The sequence below is a fragment of the Eptatretus burgeri genome, chromosome 3 (genome assembly GCF_056783735.1).
Source record: "Eptatretus burgeri isolate ZD-2024b chromosome 3, Ebu_testis_v1, whole genome shotgun sequence".
Lineage (NCBI taxonomy): Eukaryota > Metazoa > Chordata > Myxini > Myxiniformes > Myxinidae > Eptatretus > Eptatretus burgeri.
The window spans coordinates 62,533,445-62,557,496 of record NC_140963.1 but is presented as its reverse complement, the minus strand read 5'-3'; the positions used below and the strand labels follow the sequence as shown (position 1 = coordinate 62,557,496).

The window sequence follows — 24,052 nt, the reverse complement described above, 5'->3', positions numbered from 1 at the left end:
GAGGTCTTCTGACATTGATCAATGAATAGGCCTGTGTATTCACGCATCCTCCTCCTCCTCACTGCCTCACCCCAGAACCACTTGGGCAACGAGACGGCCAACTGTCCAGCAGCTTTGAGGAGAATCTCCAGGCTTGGGCTAAGATGGCAGAATCGAATGACATCGGAAGAACCTTCTCCACAGAACTGCCTTCATCACAAGCTTGTCGCCTTCAGGACTCTCTGCTCAACCTCGCTGTCCAACAAGGTAACTCGGTAATCACATCTGTGGTTATTTTCACTTTTATCACATGAAAAATACATATATTTACATGAGCAGGAATAAAACATTTTAACGCTCTTTAAAAAAAGTTTGTAGGACTACAGTTAGTCTGCAGCAGCAGAAAAATAAGGACAATTAATTTTCCTGATCAAATGTTGCCAAGCATGTAAACCACCTTGAGAATGAAGGCAAAGTAACGTTTTGAGCCTGAGCCATTCTTTCTTGCTTTGAAGTCAAAAACTCACTGCAACCTTGCCCCTAATGTATCGGGGCGCTTCATCAGTGGCAGAGCCGTACCTCAATGATGATGCAATCGACATGCGGAGTTCATCGTTGAATCCTGATGATTCACCAAGAACAACTTCTGAGGACTGTTGAGTTATTTGTTGAAATTCCAACTTTCAGGCGTGTGAGTGATGCTGGGGAAATGGAGACCCGCAACCAATTTAGCATGCAAGCATCGGTTAGAGGCATTGTAGCTAGGATTGAGATGTGATGAGGACGTGATCTTCAAAGCTTGTAATCCACCACTGAGGTGAGAGTATGGATCTGAGTAGAAGAGAGGAAGGGAGTTGTTGATGTTGTTGTTGTTGTGGCCTCGGTTCTTCATCAAGCAAAACGACCGGCGGAACTCGAGCATCCCTCTGCATCCACCGGACACTCCCAGCGATCGACCGGAGAAGAGATGTTGAAGAGGTTTCTTTGTTAGACCAGGGAAGAGCAGCCAGTCATAATGTATGTGGTGGTTTGTGGGATAGATTGACAGAGGGAACATGTTGGGTTTAGTATGGGTTGCAGCCTATTTTGATGTTGCATAAGTGAGGGGTGGTGCCCACACAGGAGTCTAACCAGATGGACTCTCATTTCATGACAGAGCTTCAAGTCTACCATTGAGGTGCTGGAGTATAGATTTGAGTGGAGGAGAGGAAGGGAGTGAGGATACTGGAAAAATACAAGGCCTGGTGTTGTTGACAAAGTATATCAGGCACTGGTGTTACATTATGCTGGTCTTCTCATGGTGGAACAAATTGTGTTCATGGTGTTCATTGTGAGCAGCTGCTCTTACAGAGCAATTTCTGATCCCCAAACTGGTTCTTTTTATTGTTTGTGGTATGGGAAATAAACCCATTGGTTTTACCAGAGCTAAGCTTCTCGTGTCTCTCCTCACCACCTGCGAACGCATTGTCCACCATTAATTTGGAACCATCAGGAGTGGAGGAGTTGAGGAGTCCACCAACAGGAGTTGAGGTGCTCATGACATCGCGGGACTTTAACCTCCCATCGCGACGAGCTCGACATTAGTTGAGCTATTGACGCTATAATATTTTGTGGCCTGGAGTGGGTGGATACTTTTGTCCTGATCTCCAAGTGGAGTCGACAATTTTCTCCTCTGCTGGAATAGTGTTTTATTGTTGTAATACATTTGACTTTGTTTCTTAAACCTTTGTGAAATTCCTTTGGAATAAATACAAAATTCACAATGAAGTTATGTATGGTTGAATATATCTCCCCAGCCGATGGCCTCCGCAAGTTGCTTCTGCTGGCCATGGGTGTGCCAAGTGAGAGTGTGCTGAGTGAAGGTGCACCGTTTGACGAGTGGGGCCTCACGCGCTCAAAAAGCTCAGCCAGCTGCCCGGAAACAAGTGATGGCACTCCTGTGGTCCTTCCACGGCGTGCTGAAACTTTCGGAGGCTTTGATAGCAACACATCGGCAAAAGGTGAGATTTGTATCCTAATCTCTTCCCTTGCTCCTCCAGATGCTTGCTTTACTTGAGGTACATTGAACATTGTTGAATTGTAAATGTTTGGTGGTGGAGACTTTCAGGAATGATGCATACCAGCGTGATCTGGACGCTTGAAGAGTGGCTCCTTTTCTAAGACAGATAAGATTTTAGTTCAATTATCGTGGCGTTAGACTATAAAAGGCTTGTCCAGCTTCACGAAACTTGATATCCAGACCTAATTGAGCCCCTCTCAACCATTGTGGGCTATCCTGCATTGTTGAACTTTTGGGTTTGCAGCCCTCTTGATTACTTTTGCTTTAATTCTAAAAAAGAGAAGTTAAACTCATCAAACTCCCTTGTATATGAATTATATATCATTATTGGAGAATTTTTCATGGAATCCTGAAGCTTTGCTCGGTTGTCGACTGATGATGGATATTATCTGAATGAAAGCTCCGATCCAGACATTGTTTTAATAACCGGATTCCCTGCAAGTTTAAACATTCAACATGCGGCCTCATCCCATGTGGATTTCTTCAGGTGATCTGCGTGGAGTGAGGACCAGTTCAGATCCACTCCTTCTCATCTCAAAGCCGGAGCCGCTGAGTCCTTCCCAGCAGGTCTGTAACAACACATTGCGGAGGTGACTCCAGGAGAAGGGAAAGGCTGGGGGAGGAGGGTGGCTGTAGGGGTCAGGGAAGGGCAAGGGGATTTCTGAGGTCTAGAGTCGAGACCGTTCCATTTTTCAGAAAAAATTAATCTGGTTATCCCTTCAAGCCAAAAAATATACTTTCATTGAAGAATATTATTTTGACATACTTTTATCCAGAGAGTATTCCCAGACATCATCTTCTTCTTCTTTCATACGAGAAGCAGCCGCCCCCCTATGGGAGCCATCAAGGGGGTCATGTTATTATATTTATGCCTGTTTTACTCCATGGGGTCCCAGAATTACACACCCAAAAAATGGTTGCGATCGGTTCAGCCGTTTTTGCGGTACCTGGGAACAGACAGACGGACAGACGGTGAATTACAGTAAGATGCATCACATGGTCGAGAGTGGCATTATTTGTTGGGGGAGCAGCTGTTCCATCAATGCAGTGCCCCCTGTCGGTCAGGACAGGAATTTGTAATTTCTTCAGGATGCCGGCGATAGCTCACCCGACTCTTGGTGAAGGACACCGTGGGCTTTTTAACATCCACCAACTATTGTCAGCAGATGGGGTGCCCAGTTTAACGTACATCCGAGGGACAGCACACACATTGAAACGCACGGCCTTTGACACACTGAGATGACCGTTTAGAATCTGTGTCGAGATTCAATCACAGGCTGTGCAGCTCAGAGGCGAATATGCGTACCTCTAGAGTCTAGGCTATCCTGCCAGCCCCATCACAGATGTCTATTTGGTGTTACACGCTCGCTATACTTTTTCTTTCTAACATCTCAAAGACCTGTGGGACCTAACTTTTTTTTTTCAAAATCCTGGATCGACAATGTTGTTGTTTGTTTTTCATTATCTTTGTTCATATGAACACAATGTACTGTATGTGATATTGATATATATATATATATATATATATATATATATATATATATATATATATATATATATATATATATATATTTTTTTTTTTTAATGTTTTTTTTTTGCATACGAATCTAATTTACCTTACGACCCAACACCACATGTACTCTGCATGTCCTCCGCAGACAATTGATATGATGCAAAGCCTGATGCAGACCCTGTTCACCCTCAAGGTGAGTACTTAACAAACGAGCGCAAGTGCATGCATGTAGCAATATGATCTCCGTGCACCGTATGTGATCTCGGTCCCTTTTCGAATACTTTTTCATCGAATCAGGTTTGACGCCCAATAATGTTACACCATATCTGACATGGAAAACAACAAATAAATCAGTTTGTAATCACCCCTTGGACTGCTGATTTGTTCTTTTGATTACAACATGAGCTATCCTCTGGTCATCACAGTCATTCTGTTGTTGTTCGTCTTTCGGCTGCTCCCGTTAGGGGTCACCACAGCAGATCATCCGTTATGATCCGCATACTGATTTGGCACAGGTTTTACGCCGGATGCCCTTCCTGACGCAACCCTGGTCGCCTCTTACGACACAGGGATAAGGATTGGGTTTCGCCATGATTCCGGGCTGCCCGACACCCTCCCATAGCGCGTCCCAGCGCAGAGCTCCCGTCCTCAATCGATCCTCCAACCCAAACCTCTGAGTAGCCGGATTACAGGCATATGCCACTACGCCCGGTTCACTCACAGTCATTCTATAGTTTTTTATTCCATAGAATGACTGTGATGATAAGACTACAAAAAAAAAAAAACATGACTATAAAAAAAAAAATCATTGTTGGAGCATCCGCTTTGAGTTTGGGAGGTCAGTGGTTCAAACCCTGCTGGGTCATCCCAACGACTTTTAAAATGGTATGTGCTGCTTCCTTGCCTTATGCTCAGCATTTTTTAAAAGATAGAACACGGACACAGCTTGATGAGATGAGCCGAATGACACACTCCCACGTTGAAGTTCCGTGTAAGGGAACTCGTATTATATTACGATGTATTACAAAAGCATTTCCAACTATAAAAGTAATTGTTGTGGAGTGCCTTCCAGGGGCGTTTCACGATGAATGCCACACCATGGCATACCTCATATGACTTTTCATGTTGTCGACATTGAAGATCTCAAAAGGCCATTGTGTGCCGGTACCCAAATCAAATTTTGTGCTCATGGTTCGCAATGTCGTTTGCACTACCTGTGTTAGACCGGGGGGGGGGGGTGCTGGGGTGTGACTGTGGCACAAACGTGATTGGCCAAATGGCGGCGTCCTGTGCCTTAATTGCCTTACCTGACATAAAAATTTGATTTGGATATGACTTGGACAAATAGTCCTTCATGTTCAAACCGTAGCGAATGTTGTACACAACATTTATTATCAACAAATACTTAATATGCGGATTCGTTTTCCCATACTGAAGGGTTTCCTGACTCGGAAAGTCATTGAATTCCTATTAAAATGATGCAAATGGAGCTTCGATGCTGGAATGTAATGCATGTGTGATTTGAATGGCCCAGTGAAAATCACTATATGGTGTGGCCTTCACCTCGCCACATTGAGGGTGACTCAATACACCTCTTTTTACATGATAACCGAGTCTTGCCATGAAAGAGGTCATACGTATAAACAAGTGTATTTGAAAAAGACTTTTCTTGTCGTATTATGAACGGGTTCGCTTGGTCACGAACCGAGTCATTTTGTTGGTCTGATGGCGGCCATGACGAACAAAAGCTCATTCACGATTTCCTTCACGTTCTATCCCATTCAAGGCTGATACATACTTGTTGAATTTAATTGTTTTGTTCAAATGCATTGGCAAATTGATAGGTTGCTTGTCTGCTGTAGGCCGCGGTGGATAGATGTGGATCCGAGTGTTGGCATTCCTGTCCCACATGCTCCGATGTGGCGTCGGTGGACAGGACGAGCAAACCGACAGACGGCTCCCCGCGATGGGAAGAACGGCGTGTTGTGCATCTGGAGAAAAGGGAATCCAGGCTGTGGCAAGCTGAGAAGGCATGGCAGGAGAAGCGGGCCTGCCAACAGAAAGAACTAGGTGAGTGCAAACAAAACTTAATTACATCTATGGAAGCTTATATGATGGGATCGATGCCACATTGTAACCCCCCCCCCCCCCCTGCTGGTCATTGGTATTGGAAAGGATTTATTTACAACTCATTTAGTTGTGCAAGGCTCTCACTATAATGTTTCCACTTTTTTTTTTTTAAATACATTTTAAGGGAGTTAACAAAAGAAGCAACAATGTAGGCAAAAATATTAAAATTTTTTGTAGGCAAAAACAGGACAACATGAACTCTGACATAAAACTTTGAAATCAAGGCTCATGGAAGAGCTGCATGACAGAGCATGTAAAGTTATTGCACCGACACTGGGAGAGACATGTTGAGACGTGTTGAACAAGGGACAAACAATAAAATGAGATGAGCATAAGCAGTGAAAGCTGAAGGTCCACAAGGTGGGTATGGTCTGTGAGAATAGAAAAGATCTTAAGTAGGTATGCTGGATGATGCAAAATGGCAGAGCTGCCATCTTGAAGAAGTGGAGGGAAGAACTTGATTGGACGTGAGAGAGAGGCAGGAAGAGGAGAGAAGGAAGAGCTCGTAGGGGGAGATGACCAACTTTCTGAGCAAATGATCTGCTATAAATTAATTCACATTTTCCATGTAGGAAACACTCTCCTTGCACTTTTGATACAGCACTTGCACACTTCACTCTCCTTTAGCAAAGAGACTTTAAAAAAAAAAAACTTCTGTGCATAACAGATGTGACTATAAAAACAGCATGGGTAAGGTGGGGCAAGACATCTCTTCGCAGGAAAGGTTGGGAGATCCTGACGTAGCTTGCAACAACATTGAGACAATCAACAAGTTCGGCCTGGAGAAATTAATTCCCCATTGAGAGGTCACTGTTCGACTGTCCGATATTCCCTGGTTTACTGAAGCTTGCCGAATGGCTGATAAAGCTGTCTGTCTGGCGTATACCAACTGGAGCAAGAGGCCATGTGCTGTTACCCATGACGGTCTGAGAGGGGCAAGGCAGAACTATCAGAAAGTGGAGAAGGAGGCAAAAAGACCACTTCCAGAGGACAAAAGCTTGACTGACCTCTGGAGCAACCAAACCCCATGATTGGTGGTGTGCAATGAAGAGGATACAAGAGAAAGGGCGACATTCTCGTATCCCAACATTTCAGAAGGATGGTCAGACCTTTGCCACCTCCCAGGAGAAAGCAGACATCTTCTGCGATCATTTTCCATCAAACTGTACAATTGGTTATGCTGAAAATGACCCTCCCGATCTCACAGCTCGCTCCAACATTCACTTGGACACTGTAACGTTCCGGCCTCATGACATCAAATGGATCCCGCAGAAGCTCGATATAAACAAGGCATCTGGACCTGACGGAATTGGAAATAGAGTTCTCAAAGAGTGTGCATCAGTCCTTGCCATACCTTTTGCCAAACTGTTTCATTTCTGCTTTATCCGTGGCCACTTTCCTTTCTCCTGTAAGATAGCCGATGTAGTGCCGGTGCATAAGAAGAACTCTTGCTCTGTTCCAGACAATTATAGACCCATTAGTCTCCGAGGTTGCATCAGCAAGGTTATGGAGAGGGTCATCAAAACCACACTGAGGAAACATCTCATTGAAAATGACCTCACCAGGGACAATCAGTTTGGCTTCCGTCCTGGTCACTCAGCCTCCAATTTACTCAAATATCTGAGTCATGAGCTGATGTTCTGTCTCAACAGACATCAGAAGGGTACAATTGTAGCACTTAATATCAAAACCACAATTGATAGAGGATGGCACAAGGGTTTGCTGGTCAAGCTGGTTGCTAATAGAGTTGGAGGGCAGCTGTTACAGTGTTTATCCAGCTACTTGATGGGCAGACGTATCCAGGTCGTGGTTAATGGCCACACATGCAAACCAACTCCAATTAATGCATCAGTACCTCAAGGATCGATTCTTGGGCCCACTTTGTTTCGAGTCGACATAAACAATCTGTGCAACAACCTGCATAACCCCACCTGCCTCCATGCTGATGATGGTACCATCTACTGCCTGCTGGATGAAGTGAATGCTACCATTTATCTGAGAGAAGACCTACAGAAGATCTGCCAGTGGAGACATAAATGGAATATCCTATTTGCTTCTGAGAAATGCAAGGTTATAGCTCTCAGTAGATGACTACGAAGTGAGCATCCTCCAGAGTTCTTCATGGGTGGCAAGCCCTTGCAGCATGTACATGAGCTTAACATGAACTACATGGCCAAAAGTATGCGGACACCACTTCTAATTAATGGATTCAGCTATTTCAGCCACACGCATTGCTGACGGGTGTAGAAAATCAAGCACACAGCAATACAATCTCCATAGACAAACATTGACAGTAGAATGGGCCGTACTGTAGAGATCAGCGACTTTCAACGTGGCACCGTCATAGGATGCCACCTTTCCAACAAGTCAGTTCATCAATTTTCTGCCTTGCTAGAGCTGCCCCAGTCAACTGTAAGTGCTGTTATTGTGAAGTGGAAATGTCTCAGAGCAACAACAGCTCAGCCACAAAGTGGTAGGCCACACAAGCTCACAGAACGGGACTGCAGAGTGCTGAAGCGCATAGCGTGAAAAAAAATCGTCTGTCATTGGTTGCAACACTCACTAATGAGTTCCAAACAGACTCTGGAAGCAATATCAGCAAAAGCACTGTTCGTCAAGAATTTCATGAAATGGGTTTCCATGGCCGAGCAGCCGCACACAAGCCGAAGATCACCATGCGCAATGCCAAGCGTCGGCTGGAGTGGTGTAAAGCTCACTGCCATTGCACTCTGGAGCAGTGGAAACGCGTTCTCTGAAGTGATGAATCGCGCTTCACCATCTGGCAGTCCGACGGATGAATCTGGGTTTGGCGGATGCCAGGAGAATGCTACCTGCCTGAATACATAGTGCCAACTGTAAAGTTTGGTGGAGGAGGAATAATGGTCTGGGGCTGTTTTTCATGGTTCAGGCTCGACCCCTTAGTTCCTGTGAAGGAAAATCTTAACACTTCAGCATGCAATGACATTCTAGATGATTCTGTGCTTCCAACTTTGCCGCAACAGTTTGGGGAAGGCCCTTTCCTGTTTCAGCATGACAATGCACCCGTGCACAAAGTGAGGTCCGTACAGAAATGGTGTGTTGAGATCGGTGTGGAAGAACTTGACTGGCCTGCACACAGCCCTGACCTCAACCCCATAGAATACCGTTGGGATGAATTGGAACGCCGACTGCGAGCCAGACCTAATCGCCCAACATCGGTGCCCGACCTCACGAATGCTCTTGCAGCTGAATGGAAACAAATCCCCGCAGCAATGTTCCAACATCTAATGGAAAGCCTTCCCTGAAGAGTGGAGGCTGTTTTAGCAGCAAAGGAGGGACCAACTCCATGTTAATGCCCAGGATTTTGGAATGAGATTTTCAACGAGCAGGTATCCACATACTTTTGGCCATGTAGTCTACTTGGAGTCAGGTTCTCCCAGAGCTTGGGTTTCCAGTCTCACGTGAACTGCATCACCGTTAAAGCTGGACAAAGAGTGAGTGTCCTTTGCAGAATTTCTCCAGACTTGGATCCGCTTGGCCAAGCCCAAGTGTACAAAGCCCATGTTTGGAGCACAATGGAATATGCTCCCCTCGTATGGATGTCTGCAAGTGCCATTTATCTTCAAAAGCTGGATGATGTGCAACGTCTTGCTGTATGCATCATCAAGGTCCCTCCACAAGAATTGAATATCGATCCCCTACCACATAGGAGAACTGTAGCAGGTCTGGGTCTCATGTACAGACTGCACACAGAAGAAGTTCCAGCACTTCCGAACACCACGGTACCCACATCATGGATTCCATCAAGGTTCACCAGAGCAAGTGCTTCCTTTGGAAGCGATGCTGTGCAGTGTCTTTCTGGCAAGTTAGAGTGGTCACTGGTCACTTCAGTATGACTGCTCCGATATGCCCACAACAATACCAGTGTGGAACAGTTTACCAGATGCCACTGCAGGTCACCCAACATCCAGGATGTTTTTCAAGCAACAACAAAAAGAAAACAACATCCAGGATCAAGGCTTTCTGCTCCAGAGCACACAAATATCTTAAAGTCTAATATCTTAATAGCACATTTATGATAATGTTGTTTTGTATGTACGATTCTATTTAACATCTTTGCTCTTCGTGAGATATCCTGAACAGTCAGACTAGAGGACTGCCTGGCTGACGGCACAGCAGACAATTTCAAAACGAAATGCTTGTTGAATTGAACAAAATTAATCAGTAGAATATGTTTACACAGGAGGGACATCTTGCTCCACGTTACTCTATTAACATGGATTGAGTGGAGGTATTTTAATTGATCTTGATGCATAATTACCTGCAAATTGCTTATTCTATAAAGGAGGAGAGGGGGAGATTGGGACCATACTCTGTGTAGAGCGTTGGTGCTGCTTTCAGCAGTCTCCTTGGCTATTGGGCACGATCCTGGACGGGTCGCTACTCCGACACAGATTCTATAAAGAAACGCATACCATGTATTTGTCGGGAACGTTTTACTTTCGGAAAAGTCGCAACTAATTTTAAACAACATTGTTCGTTTCGGTACATGTGTGAGAAGTTTGAACACAAAGCTCGTTGCACCTAAAAGCCTTTCCCAAATCTGATATGCAGACCAGTTGGAAGCTCAGCTAATGGAGGAAGCCAGTTGTCTGGGGATCGTTAGACGAAAGAGCGATGGTGCTGGAAACGGTCCGAGTCGCCGCCACGCAGCCCAAGGGCATGAGGTTTGCGTTCTGCACACAAACTTGTGCTGTTGTTTCCCTACTTTCTATCCCCAATTCACTGCTCATATTCTGCGCTATTTTGGAAGAATGTATGTACTTCCAGTAACCTAATATAAAAAAAATATTTCATCCCGAGTTTAAGGAACAAATGATATTTTTTGTTATGATTCACCTTCATAGCCAAAGATGCCCATTCACATGTGAGCATGAATCCATTTATAGCATAGGAGCTATGGACCATACAACAACCAAACTCTGACATGGCAAGCAGTGCAACGTGGTGTCAAGAAATATTCGAGAAGACCGCTCTCCGCAGTTCAGTGCAGGAATTTTGAATTCGTTCAGTTTGCCGGCGATACCTCAAATACTCTTGGCAAAAGACACCGTGAGAACTGTAAGGTCCACCGACTAATGGTGACCCAGTTTAACATCCATATGCAGAATGGAAATTGTTTTACAAATGATCCACATTCACCATGAGACGACACAGAGTGTAAGTCGTCACACGATCCTGTATGACTTCAAACAAAGAAATGAGGCCATTTGGCCCATCATTGACGTGGTGCACTCCCGGGTTAATTTTGATACAGCTTTCAACATCAATCTTCTTGATGGTTTATGAAAATCTAAATAACCCGATCTTGATGGGGTGACCCAAATTGTATGTGTATGTACAGTGGGGACATCATGACAAATTGCATGTGGATGTACAAAAGTACGAGTCCACTTAAATCAACGCCAAGCTTTCTCAAATCACGATTTCAAACACTAATTTGTCATAATATTGAAGATATGTACGTATCCATAGTCATTAATTTATTACAGTTATTATTGACTGAAACTTTGTCTTAACAGAATAAATTTGAAAGATAAAATTTACGTGAGCAGCCTGATTATGCTCTGGAGTGCATTACAACACTGTTGGGAAAAGATTCACTCAAACATAATCCATAAACCCATTGAATCAATCCCAAATGGAATTGAGGCAGTTTTCGGGGGAAAAGGGGGTCACACTGGAAATTGATTTTACACAAATACAGCTATTAGGGTTGGGGATGAAAATCCTCAATTTTCATCCGATTGACTTGAAATTTGAAGAGTTGTATATTTTGGTCATTGAATTCAACCACCAATTATTGTTGAGGTCAAATTTGTTTTATGGATTTTGCAACTACCATGCTCTGCACAACGTTGTCTTCTTGTTGTTTGTCTGTTTGTCAATCGCCGACAGTTCACAATTCTAAACCTATCTTACGAGGTTGTAGAGGTAGTCTCAACTGAGAAGCCAATTATTTTGATGTCAAAGGTCAAAGCTCATCTTGAGGTCAAATTTCTAAAATCCTCATTTTTCATCCGATTGATTTGATAATTAAATAGCAATTGCAATGCATAACTGAATTGGGAAAGCAACCAACTATTTTTGAGGTCAAAAGGTCAAAGGTCAGCTCAAGGGAAAACTTCTAAAATCATCAAATTTTATCTGCAAATCGTCAGTTTTCATCCAATTAACCTGAAAATTAAGCAGCAATTGCACAGTGCATCACTGAATTTGGAAACCAACTATGTTTGAGGTCAAAAGGTCAAAGGTCGATTCAAGGTCAAACTTCTAAAATCATCAATTTCGATCTGAAAAATAATCAATTTTCATCTGATTGACCTGAGCTTTGATTAAGATTGTCAATTTTAATGTTAATGAAATGTACAATTTGATGTATCCATGGCAACCTTTGGAGAGAGGGTGGAATCTGCAAGTATCGTGCTCTGCATGATGTTTTTTTGTTGTTAATATATTTTTTAATTCAAGCGAAAAAAAAAATGCTTCAACAAACAATAAGGAATGAAATGATTAGTAGTTGATGAAGTGCTCAATCAAAGCACCGTGCCTCTGGATGACAGCTGCGACATGGACACTGGAATTTTCGATAACCCAGCTGAGAACTGGAGCTGGTATGCATCTGATTTCCCATCTGAAGTTGTTTTTCAACCGCTGCAGTGTGTGTCGGTTGTTTCCGTAGACTTTAGCTTTGAAGGACCCCCATAGGTAGTAGTCAGGGGGAGACAGATCTGGGGAGTAGGGAGGCCATGGGTTATTCGTCCATCGAGAAATGAGTCAATCACCCAGGAAATGTCTCAAAAACTCCAAAGCACCTTTAGATGTATGTGGTGGTCCACCCTCTTACTGGAAGATGACTGAATATAATGATGTCTTGCTTCCTTCTCAATGCTGGAAGGAATCTTCTCTGCAGCATGTCCACGTATCTACTATCTATGTTGACTGTCACTGTTTGTCCGGTTTCATTCTCAATGAAGAAACGTCCTATTATACTGCCCTGTCTGATGGCACACAAAACTATTACTTTTGCTACAGAAACTGGTTGTTCTACATGTTCTTGTGGTTGGTGTTCTGCCAAAAATCACATGTTCTGTTTGTTGATGTAGCCGCTGACATGGAAGTGGGACTCGCCACGAAAGAAGATGTTGTCTAGAAAATTCTGGTCGTCTTCAATGAGCTGGGCAATGGTGGTGCAAAATTCTAACCTCTCACTCTTATTTACTTTGCTCTGGTGCTGTAGTAACTGTATCTTGAATGGACAGTTTCAAATAATCATGCATGATTCTGCCAATGGTTGTGCAAGAAGTTCCCAACAGCTGTGCAAATCGACGTGCCGACTTTGTGGGAGAAGCCTTCAAAGCTTCTCTTACAGCCTCTATCTTGGGTGTCCTCACTGAAGGTTTTCGATCACTGTGTCTTTTAATTTGCAGTGTCTCTAAAGTTTTCAACAATACACTTCATAGTTTTGCATTGTGGAATTCTTGCATTGGGATAGACCATATGAAACTTCCTTTGTGTATAAACAGGTAACTTCTTCGCAAAAGACAACTCTAAAATGAGCATCCATTGGGGCACAGAAAAATTGTTTTACATGGTTGAAACATTGATGAAAAAGGTTTCCAACCCTGTTCTTCAGGTGACATGAAAATGAGGGTCACATTAGTAAAACAATAAAAAGAGCAATCAGAGATTGCAGACCCTCACCAGGACTTTTGTGTGGGGTTTGGGTGCTGCTCTTTTGTAATTAAAAATAGACGTAACTAGAACTGCCACTTTATAAATGCTGGCAGTGATGACCGGATACCAAGACGTCCCAATTTGATGCAACCCCACTTTGATCGGACACCTGACCCTGACCCTGACCCATGATATTTATTATTATTCAATTGAATTCAGAATGGGATTAAAATCAATTCAATTCAAATCAAATGGAAGACCAACTAGGTACAGTCCTGCATTGGAGTAATCAGAAGGAACCCGAACAAGCAAAACGCAAAGATGAAGTCATCAGGAGGAACCTGGATAGGATTTGCGGGTTTCAGCTGCTACTCCTCTACCCTCAAACCCATCCAAGCACAGCCAAGTGAGCCTTATTAAACAAAAAAAAGAAATTAAAAAGAAATCACATCAAAAAACATAAATAATTGTGGCTGCCAAACCATGTGTCCGATCAGGTGGAAATCTAAAACATATATTCCTCATAGCCACTAGATCATAATTGTGAGGTTTCACACCGATTGATTAAGCAGTTCAAGAGAAATAATTTTTTATTGATTTTTTCTCAATCCAATATGGCTACCAGACCATGTGACATCAATTATTCGTGAATACCCTGGTATCCGCAGGGCTTGGGGAACATTTGTGTGAAGATTCCCCTCGATCGGTCCAGCCATTCTGGAGAAGATTTTTTTAATAGGTTTTAAGGTAAATCCAATATGGCTGCCAAACCATGTGACCTTACGACGTCATATGTGTGAACCTTTTGTTCATCATGGATAGGCGGTCATATGTGTAAAGTTTTGCCAAGATATGTTCAGCCACTTCAGAGAAGATTTTTCAAGTTTTTTTTTTAACAATATGGCTGCCAAATCACGTGACCGATGATGTCATCAAATTTTTTTTTTCTGTGGACCATTTTATCTCTCGATGACCCTGAAAAATTTTCATCCTGATCAGATGTAGCATTCTACACATGCTATTGTGATGCCATAATGAAGGCACCTTTGACATGTTTTTTTTTAATCACACTTATTCTCCATGAGAACTTGCCATGTGCCAAGTTTCAACTGGTTTCATAGATACATACGTCCAAATTTTTCCCGTTTTTCCAACATGGCTGCCACACCACATGACCGATGACGTCATAATGATCAATAAAACATTCTACATGAGTAGTCACTCCTATGGTGAAAATTTCATTTCAATCCGACAAGTGGTTGCGGATAAAAACATTAAAGTTCTGTGCAGACAAACGAACAAATGGACTCAAATGTAATACCCTCTCCATCGGCAGGGGTAACTGGAACAGCACTTGGTGGAGTGCGTAACTCCACCACACTGAACAGTTTATGTTTTGTATCCCACTGATAGAATGTGCATCTGGGCCTGAACCAAAATCTAATCTGCTTCTTCAGGTCACCTTCTTAACTCATCCATCAAGTTTTGTCAGAACATGTCAACAATGTTTTGAAACATCATGCTATTATATCCGTTTTGGTCCCATGTCTCAATGGTGAGGAATCACTTTAAAAACTGGAACGGCACTTGGTGGAGCGCATACCTCCGCCACGCTGAACAGTTTACGTTTTGTATCCCACTAATGGGGCAGATCCGGGTCTGGATCTTCACCAAAATCGAATCGATTCGTCTTTGTCACACACCTAACTCATCCACCAGGTTTCGGCTGAATCCGTCCAAAACCTTTTGAGATATCATGCTCACAGACAGAAAGGCAAAGACAAACAAACAGGGGTGAAAGCATAACCTCTGTCCACCTTTGATTGGTGGAGTTAATAATGTTAGCTGTTTGAGAAGTTGCACTTCATGTTGGACCACCCTGTATATGGTGGAGTGGGGGAGGGAGGAAGTGGGGTGAAAAGGCAGAGTCAGGGAGTTGAGGAGCGGAGAGAAAAGGAAGAGGAGGTTCCTTGGAGATAGGGAGTTAGGGGGGGGAAGGAGTTGAATGAGGGGTGGGTAACTTTCATGTACCTAATATTTGGATGGGCTTCAACTTCAACATGTTTATAGATAATAAATTAGTTTTGTTCCTAACATTATCTTTTTCTTTTACTTCCCTGCACTTGCTGGACAGAGTCGCTGTCGCAGTGAAATCATGAGAGATCTTAAAGGGTTTGACAAGACCTCATGCACAGCAGCTGTGTGCAAAACCCAAAGCTTGGATCGTCGTGGAAGTTTTGATTCGATAACCAGAAATGAGAAGTTGAGAGCCAAAGCAACGACACAAGAGTCTGCACCCTCAAGGTTCTCTAACCGCCTGCTGATTCGTGGAAGTACCAAGTCTCGGTGCAGACCAAAATCTACTTCTCCAAAGAATATAAAGCCTGCACCAATGCAATCTCAAGGTAACGCACTCAAAGGTACACCATTCGCTATTAAAATACACTTGCAATCTCGGAAAATGGATATTAGCAATGGTGTCTGATTTCAATGGAAACAACTATGTTGTTAGGGCAATAGTATGAGCAATAGGACGCTGCCTCATGCAGAGGATATTAAGCCGGCTATGCCATCGCCATTCATCTATCATGGTTCCTCCCAGACCATTGCCATATTAATTTTTTATTGATCTTTTGAAAAAATATTCGTGAAGACTCAATCTCTTATCAGCTCATGGTGAGCTGTTTTAGGTCAGCACTTGTATCTTATGAATCGGAACAAAGTAGCCAACAGAGGCAGGCCAGGAACCCATGACTTAGTTCAGATTTTGTCATCACAGGTCGTGCCGTATCTGAAGGCAGTGAATCACAAGATGGAGACAGGAGACTTCATCCCAACACTGCCACCCTCTTGCACGTACAAAGGCAGTTCCAACAAGATTCAATTGCTGTGAATCAAAAGGAAATCACAACGGTGACACCGCCTCGGCCACTGAACACGGAAAACGTGGCAACCGGCGAGATATTTTACTGCTAACCAAAACTCGATCCCATCTTTGCCGTTTGGTTTCAACTATCATACATCCTTTTTAAAAAAAATACCCTCAAACTTGGCAATTAAAATTGCCTATTATGCTCAGAAAGAATCTCTCAATTGTGGAAGATAACATTATACCAACCTTAGAATGGTTGAAATGAAATACTTTTGTGTTAGTAAGTATGAGATGTAAGAAAGACTTCCTTGTATATCCGATTTATTAACATGTAAAGGGTTTTTAATTTGGAGCGTGGCTTCCCAGGTTCGGTGGAGGTTCGTCAAGGAAATGTTCCTGTTTGACACTGCAAAGTGATCCAAGCCATCCTACGCTAAATCTTATTGTGCATGATAAGGACGGCGGAAGGGTGGCCAGGAGGGGGGAGGGCAGGTGTGGAGGGAATAAAACATCAGGAACAATGCAATGTTGAAGGGTTGGGGAAAAACGATAACAGCGTTCAGCATTGGACGGCTCGCTTTGCCGTACAAGAAAGGCTGTGCACAGAAACTGTGCTTGTGCCCTAGTGTACGGTACTCAAAACAATTTATTTCATTCCCTCATGTTGAAAGTGTTTTCCTTAATTGGCCTTATACTTGAAAAGACCGGGTTGAGACCCAGTTGTAACGTTGGTATTACAACTCGGGCATCTATGCTAATTGCAAATGGAAGGCTTCCTCGTTGTCACGTAATCTGGCAATTCCAGGTCGATCTGTAAATTTATTATCCAGAGCAGGCGATGAAAGTGTTTGCAAAATTATTTTTTTTAAACCTTTCATTGTTTTCTCAAATTGTGCAGAAGTTTGTTGTTCAGATTGAAAAAGTCAAACCGATGAGAAAAGTGCAACTTACATGGCATTTTGAGGGTTACAGAATCGATATTTTAAAACTGTGAACTTCAGGCGTCATCTCAAAAATTCTGTCACCCTATCTCTATAATACACATGGTACTGCAAACTTCATTCATGAAACATTGTTCCACATAACATCCATCCTCTTCAATGCACTTCAATCAGCTCAGCCTTTCTGATGAGTCCATGAACATCATGGTCATGACTGCATTAACTTCTTCAGCAGATGCAAAACTTTTCTTACAATTATTCATATTACTCTCCTGTAAAAAAGAAAAAAGTTTTTGGGTGGATTTAATATGCATTTATCAAGAGTTTGGATGTTTTCTTAACTGAAGTGTACTGGTATCACCACATCCTCAGTGTGGGAATCATTATATTCTATAATTTCTAACTCTCGTGAAAGAGCTTCAGAAATTTGCACACTCACGCACACACTCACGCACACACTCACACATACACACTGCAACCCACTGTCCTCTATGGTATTTCAGCCTACAGGGTTTATCTATGGTCTATTCCCTAAATGCTGAGTGTCAAGAAAGAACACACTATTTTATTCCTTTGTACGACTCGACCAGAGTCACAATCGACATCAGTCACTCGAACCACAACGCCACCACCGCATCTGGTTATTTTAATTCCCGAAGAAAAACAAACTGTTACAGAAACTTGTTATTTCATTACCAGAGATAAGTAAATCATGAGATTCCTTGCTTGTAATCTTTTGATCTCACTGACATTTTACTTTTAAAATTACAAAACTGGGCGACAGACCTTTTGTGACGACCCTTGTATATTTTAAGCGGGTGAAGTTAGTAGGACATTGCCAAAAGATGGGGGAACTTGTGTGCTGATGACACTGCATATTGCAATGGCAAACTCTTTTATTTGTACAAAAATGGGTATTTAATCCAAGTTATTTGTAAGAAATTAAATATAAGCACGTGGGGTTTGGAAAAATTTTGAAAATAATTTTATATTGTAAATAATTTGGCACATTAATTACTGTATTACGTTGTAAATATTTCACCACAATAAAAGGTTAAATCTTTTTAAATGCGTTATCAATATATATATATATATATATATATATATATATATATATATATATATATATATATGTAAAATATATAAATAAAAGGAAGGTGTCCATTTGTCTGTTAGTCTTTTTTCCTTTCTTATCTTCTCTCTCACCTCTTCACGCATCATCACCAATCATTACAAGCATAATTAACAATGTATTACAATTATACTTGTGACATCAAAACTTACTTGCAGCTCCTCCATTTATTCTGTTCAGCTCATTCAAAAGCAGACTTTTCTCAAAGCGTTCACCATGCGAGCTGATGTCATGACATTGCGGTGCCATTGCGCCGTGGAATTGTTGTTGTTATAAGACCATCCCATTATATCAAATCCGATCAACCGTCCTTGACGGGGATATCAGCAAGTACAGAAAATGGTAGCATTTCTGAAGTTTCTGGTGCCGTCATCGTGAGCAGAGAACACAAAAATCTGGAAATGCTTTGCTGAATAAAGGGAACATCCTTTCAATAAACATTCCCTACATTTTGTTTCATTCGGAAAATTTTACCCATTTCACAAGAAATGCCAATTTTTGGTTTTTAGTGTTAATAATACAATAATATAATATATGTTCTCTTACAAGGAACTTCAATGCAGGATGGAGGCCATTGGGCCAATCAAAGCCTGTGCTGGTATTGCCAATTATGGTTGTTTGTATTGAATAACTTCATGGTTGTTTTCATCACATTGCTTATATCTGCTTTTTATAATAATCCATGAACACAAATTGTTTTAAAAGTGAAATATGAGCTATTTTTGTTATTTGAAGTGAATGTTATGTTGTGGATGAAAATAAAATTAAACTTTTTGAATGAAACTTTTTTATTATTATATGCTCATGAATCGAACAGATTGAAAACAACCGAACCTTTCCGTGATTGGCATTGCAAGATGTCAAGAGGTTTACATCGTCAAAAGTTTATTTTGGATTGAAAGCTTGATCGATGCTCAGAAGCTGTTTGCACAAATTTCTTTATAAGAGTTTATAATACCACGATGGTCTCTTACTGCTTAACTCAATTTCAAATTCGGAGCACCGTTATAACAACATTATCCTCAAGCAATATTTTGAGGCTTGTATGTATTTATCTTCAGCTTTCAAAGTAATTTATTTCTAATTTAATAGTGAATGAAATACTTGAAAACTTTGTTCAAAGTGCTCCTTAAATGAGGGAAATCAAAATTGTCACATAAATACTGGATTGCCATGCTTCAATAGACACATGCATCGATTGGGCTCAAAGGGTAGCTTAGAGATGGTGTACTCACCATTGACCTGTCAAGACATGGTTCATTTCTTCACTTGACGAAAACAGCCACCCTGGTGTTTAGGTGTTTTACAGGCAGAGGGTCGAATCAATGTGTGCTGTCTTGGATGGAATGTTAAGCTTGGGATTGTTCTGCTTGCAATGACTGGTGGACGTTAAAGATCCCACATTGTCTTTGGCAAAGAGTAGGCGATTGTTTTTTATGCCTCCGCTGACGAAGTCGCTGGTGGCATTATGATTTTGGGTTGTCCGTCCATGCTAATTTCTGTTTTCTCCGCAACCGCTTATCCGATTGACTCAATTTTCACCAAAGGAGTGCCTACTCATGCAGAATGTTTCAATGATAATTATGACGTCATAGATGACGTGGTGTGCCAGCCATGTTTGAGAAAAAAGAAAAACTTTGGAACTTTGTATCTCTGAAACCATTCCATAGAAAAAAAATTGAAACTTGGCACATGTAAAGTACTCCCCATGGGAAACAAGGGCGATTTTTTTTGATGATGTCATAGGTGCTTCGGTATGATGTAATTGCACATGTCAAATGCTTTATCCAATCAGTATGAAAATTTTTGAGGGTGATCTAGGGATAAATTGTATGGGGGGGGGGGAGAACATTGATGACATCATTGGTCATGTGGTTCAGCAGCCATATTTTAAACATAAGAATGTTCAACAATTTTCTCCGAAATGGCTGAACAGATTGAGACAAAACTTCACATGTATGATCGCATATTCATGAGGAACAAAAGTTTCTAAACCTATGAAGTCCTAGGTCACATGGTTTGGCAGCTATGATTTTTTTGAAGAACAAACGTTTTAAAATCTTCTTCTCCAGAACAGCTTGACAGATCGAGGGGACACTTTACTTACATGTTCCCCAAGCCTTGGAGATATAAGGGTGTTCATGAATAATTAATAGGTCACATTATCTGGCAGCCATATTGGTTTGAACGAAATTCTTAAAAAAAATCTTTCTTGAACTGCTTTATCAATTGATGTGAAACATCACAGTTATGATCGAGTGGACATGTGGAATACATGTTTCAAATTTCAACCTGATCGGGCAGACAGAATTATTTAATATTTTAAATCTGGGTTCAGGGATTTAAATCAAACTTGACACAAGTTTGCATAAAGATTGAATAATGTTGGCGGCGGCATATCTGGCAACGTGGCGATGTAAAAGAGTGCCCTTCTAGTATTTTTTATTGCCTGTAGTACTGTGTTAGTTGGCAGGATGGCCTCAAGGTTTGCACATCTGCCTCTAAGCTGTCTAACCTGAGTCCTCTTTGATATAGAATTCTTTTCTGGGGGTGTGGCTGTGCCACTGATGTAGTGCCCTCTGGAGGTCAGGGCAGGAATTTGTAATTTGTTCAGGGTGCCAGCGATAGCTTGCCTACTTTTCACAAAGGACACCGTGGGATCTTTAACGTCCACCAACCAATGCCGACACACTGGACGCCAAGTTTAACATCCATCCGAGGGACGGCACACACATTGATGTAAGTTTGGTGTCGAATACTTTTATCACATCTGGACGTGTACAGATATCTATATATATATATATATATATATATATATATATATATATATATATATATATATATATATATATATATATATATATATATATATATATATATATATATCTATATATCTCTCGTTGCATCATTGGTTGGGACACAGCTATGCCACTGATGCAGTGTCCCCTTACCAGTACACTGGTGCTCATTTTGCCAACCTCGGAAGGATGGCAGGCTGAGTCAACCTCCTGGTGTATTTTAATTTAGCAGCCAACGGGGCTTGAACTCAGGACCCTCGGATCCCAAGCCACCACCCTAACCACGAAGCCAATACCAGGCTACGTGTACAGATAAAGGAGTTTCAGCCAGGCTAGAATGCAAAACTAATTTTATTTAATTAAATCATGAACCGATTCAAGCTCGATGTCAAAAGGAATAGTTGACACTAGAACCATGAGATCAACTTTACAGGTACCAGTTATTTAATCGCTACCTGTTTGAATGCCAGTTCACCACAGGTTTATGCAGATGGTCTTTTAGCTCAGCAATGCACAAGTTTTAACCATCCATTTCATTGAACAGAAAACCAGAATGAGAGCTCTGCACACAGGTTTATGCATTATAACACACAAAACACTTTTATAGACATGAACACATAGGAAACTAAAGTTGTCCGAGTTCCTCTCCTGCTTGCGTTGTCCAATTTAAGAGGTCAGTATATGGTACTAATGTAGTGCAATGCCAAGGAGAAACAAGAGCATGGATGCTCTCTTCTAACACAGCCATATCAAGTTTGAGCGGTCGGCTCGTGTGATGGAGCAGAGGTACGTTCCTCATCACCAGCAGTAACAATGTCGCGGCTTGAAACAGGAGCCAGAGAAGCAGCTGTCTCGGGTCCGTCCAACAAGGAAGCACCATGGAACAGCAGCATTCAGCACCACTTGTGTCAACACCGGCAGCAACTTTCGGTCTCTGTCTCTCGTCGCCCATTCCAAAAAATCTAGCAGGACATTTCATGGTGGACCTTAATTGAGCAGTACCAATGGAGAGGTTTTTTCTGATGATCTCACTCAAGTTGTCTTATTACTCCATGGCCACATATACCTTGCGTGAGGATATAATGTCACAGTCAGGTGACGCTAATAAAGAGTCCATTAAACTGACTTCTCCAAGTTGAATCCAATCTGACTCGATCTGCTTTGCGCATGACTGTTCACACTTACATCACCATCAGTAGTCATGCAGATGCCGGTGTTTACCCGTGCCCTCTTTCATACCGAATTCCACTGGATAACGGGGAGAAGATAAATATAGACAAACCGCTTAGACAAGCGGACACAGACAAGACTTGCACTATAAGATAACAGCAAACTATTTGAAAGGAAATGAACTGAGATAAATTCAAAGTGAAAGACCGGACGATGTGTACTCCCTTTGATGGAGCTCCCTTCGAGCTCAGGACATTACTTTGTTTATGCATTATGTACATAATTAGTTTTGAACCGTTGAGGAATATTCTTCTGTTGACCATTCATCAGCCAATCATGTGTCGGGACGTTAAGGTGACTGTCCTGTCAGCAATGTAGATTGTCAAACGTCCTATTGTGTCAATTTTGTCTCATTAGAACCCCCATTCTGCTCTTTAACCGTCATGGTAGCCCCCTGCGACTCCATTAATAGATCAATGGTATCCCATTGCGGCGCTAAGCAGGTGTTCAGAACAGAAAGGCCAAGGTTAACAACACCTCCATGTGTACTCAAAGAATTCTTTCTTCATGTGCCATATTCGATAGATTATTTATATATATATATATATATATATATATATATATATATATATATATATATATATATATATATATATATACATATGTATGTTTTGTGTAAAGCTGCAGTGTACTGTGTTAAGCCCTTTATAGTGGTGAAGACAAAGTGTACCGACCGATAAGCTCCATTATGGCCTTGGGTGAGGTCATCGTCGTTTGTGACGTCACTATGGTGGGAGTTTATGAGGTTGCTGTCGAGCCCAGGTCGACACAATTCCCAGGCTCAGGGTGGGGCGAGACTCGAGAGTAGAGCTGTAGAGCATCAGTGAGGCCAGGCAGTCTCTCGGGGAGTTTTTCCAACTGCTCTTTTCCCACGGATTTTCCCAGTTTCGCTCGTTTCGCTCTCCCAGCCTCCTGCCAAGCTCAACCCACAGTGTTGTCGGACGATTGCTGAGTTTTTCGAATTCGCTGTGTCCGTGTGATGTACAAGGGCTTTATTTTGACACGACTTGGGGAACGACAAAGACACGTGACGTTGAGTGCGAGAGTGTGCAGGTGCGAGTTGTGCGCGAGTTGTATTTTCATGACAATGGAATGCCGCCCAACAGAGCGCGTGCACGTGCTCGCCACCTGTTCGAGGCCGTGGGTTCGACGGACGGGCTCGATGCCTACACAAATAAGGCTTCCAGTCATGCGTTCGAGAAATGCGTGGAATTCAAATCACAACGTCCGGAGGGAAGAGGAAGAAGAGGATTTTTAAGAACCCCCTCGTGCATCTTCACTCCTCTGAACTTAACGAAAACATGTACGGACTCACATGATGGGACTCACATGGCCCGAGTTTGCTTTGCTCATTTTTAAAAGAAGAAAGTTTTTCCAAATCATTGTCGTGCATCATTCAATTCGAAGATGATGAACTCAGACGAACCAGTTGAATAATCTTCCCATCTGATCGTTTGTGTGATATCCCCAAGTTCAAAGGCCGTGTTGCTTTGTCTACGTCTCTCTTCCTGTCTTTGTGACGTGTCCTTTATGACGTTGTGTTGAATGCAATGTTAGGAACCTCAAGCCTCGTCCAGGCGATCATTCATAAATCGCAAACGGAGATTGTCGGTTATAATTGCATGACGACGCCAGTGCTGCAGTGGAGTTCCACTCTGTTTCGGTGAAATCCCACAGTTTCG

General features: G+C 42.1%; 1 protein-coding gene across 7 annotated transcripts in view; it reads left to right on the top strand.

The window, feature by feature from the left end:
• LOC147030046 (rho guanine nucleotide exchange factor 28-like) overlaps positions 1-19,125 on the top strand; it is a 157,824-nt gene extending 138,699 nt beyond the window's left edge. For 6 of the 7 annotated variants that reach the window (XM_085873743.1, XM_085873739.1, XM_085873741.1 and 3 more), the window contains 8 exons: positions 76-246; positions 1,776-1,979; positions 2,526-2,605; positions 3,697-3,744; positions 5,414-5,621; positions 10,275-10,387; positions 15,532-15,802; positions 16,177-19,125. In XM_085873743.1, coding sequence (XP_085729869.1) covers positions 76-246; positions 1,776-1,979; positions 2,526-2,605; positions 3,697-3,744; positions 5,414-5,621; positions 10,275-10,387; positions 15,532-15,802; positions 16,177-16,373 — 1,292 coding nt within the window. In that variant the 3' untranslated portion in view covers positions 16,374-19,125. The remainder of the gene's footprint in view (positions 1-75; positions 247-1,775; positions 1,980-2,525; positions 2,606-3,696; positions 3,745-5,413; positions 5,622-10,274; positions 10,388-15,531; positions 15,803-16,176) is intronic. The other variant, XR_015056199.1, reaches the window with a different exon arrangement.
• Positions 19,126-24,052: the final 4,927 nt, after the last annotated feature.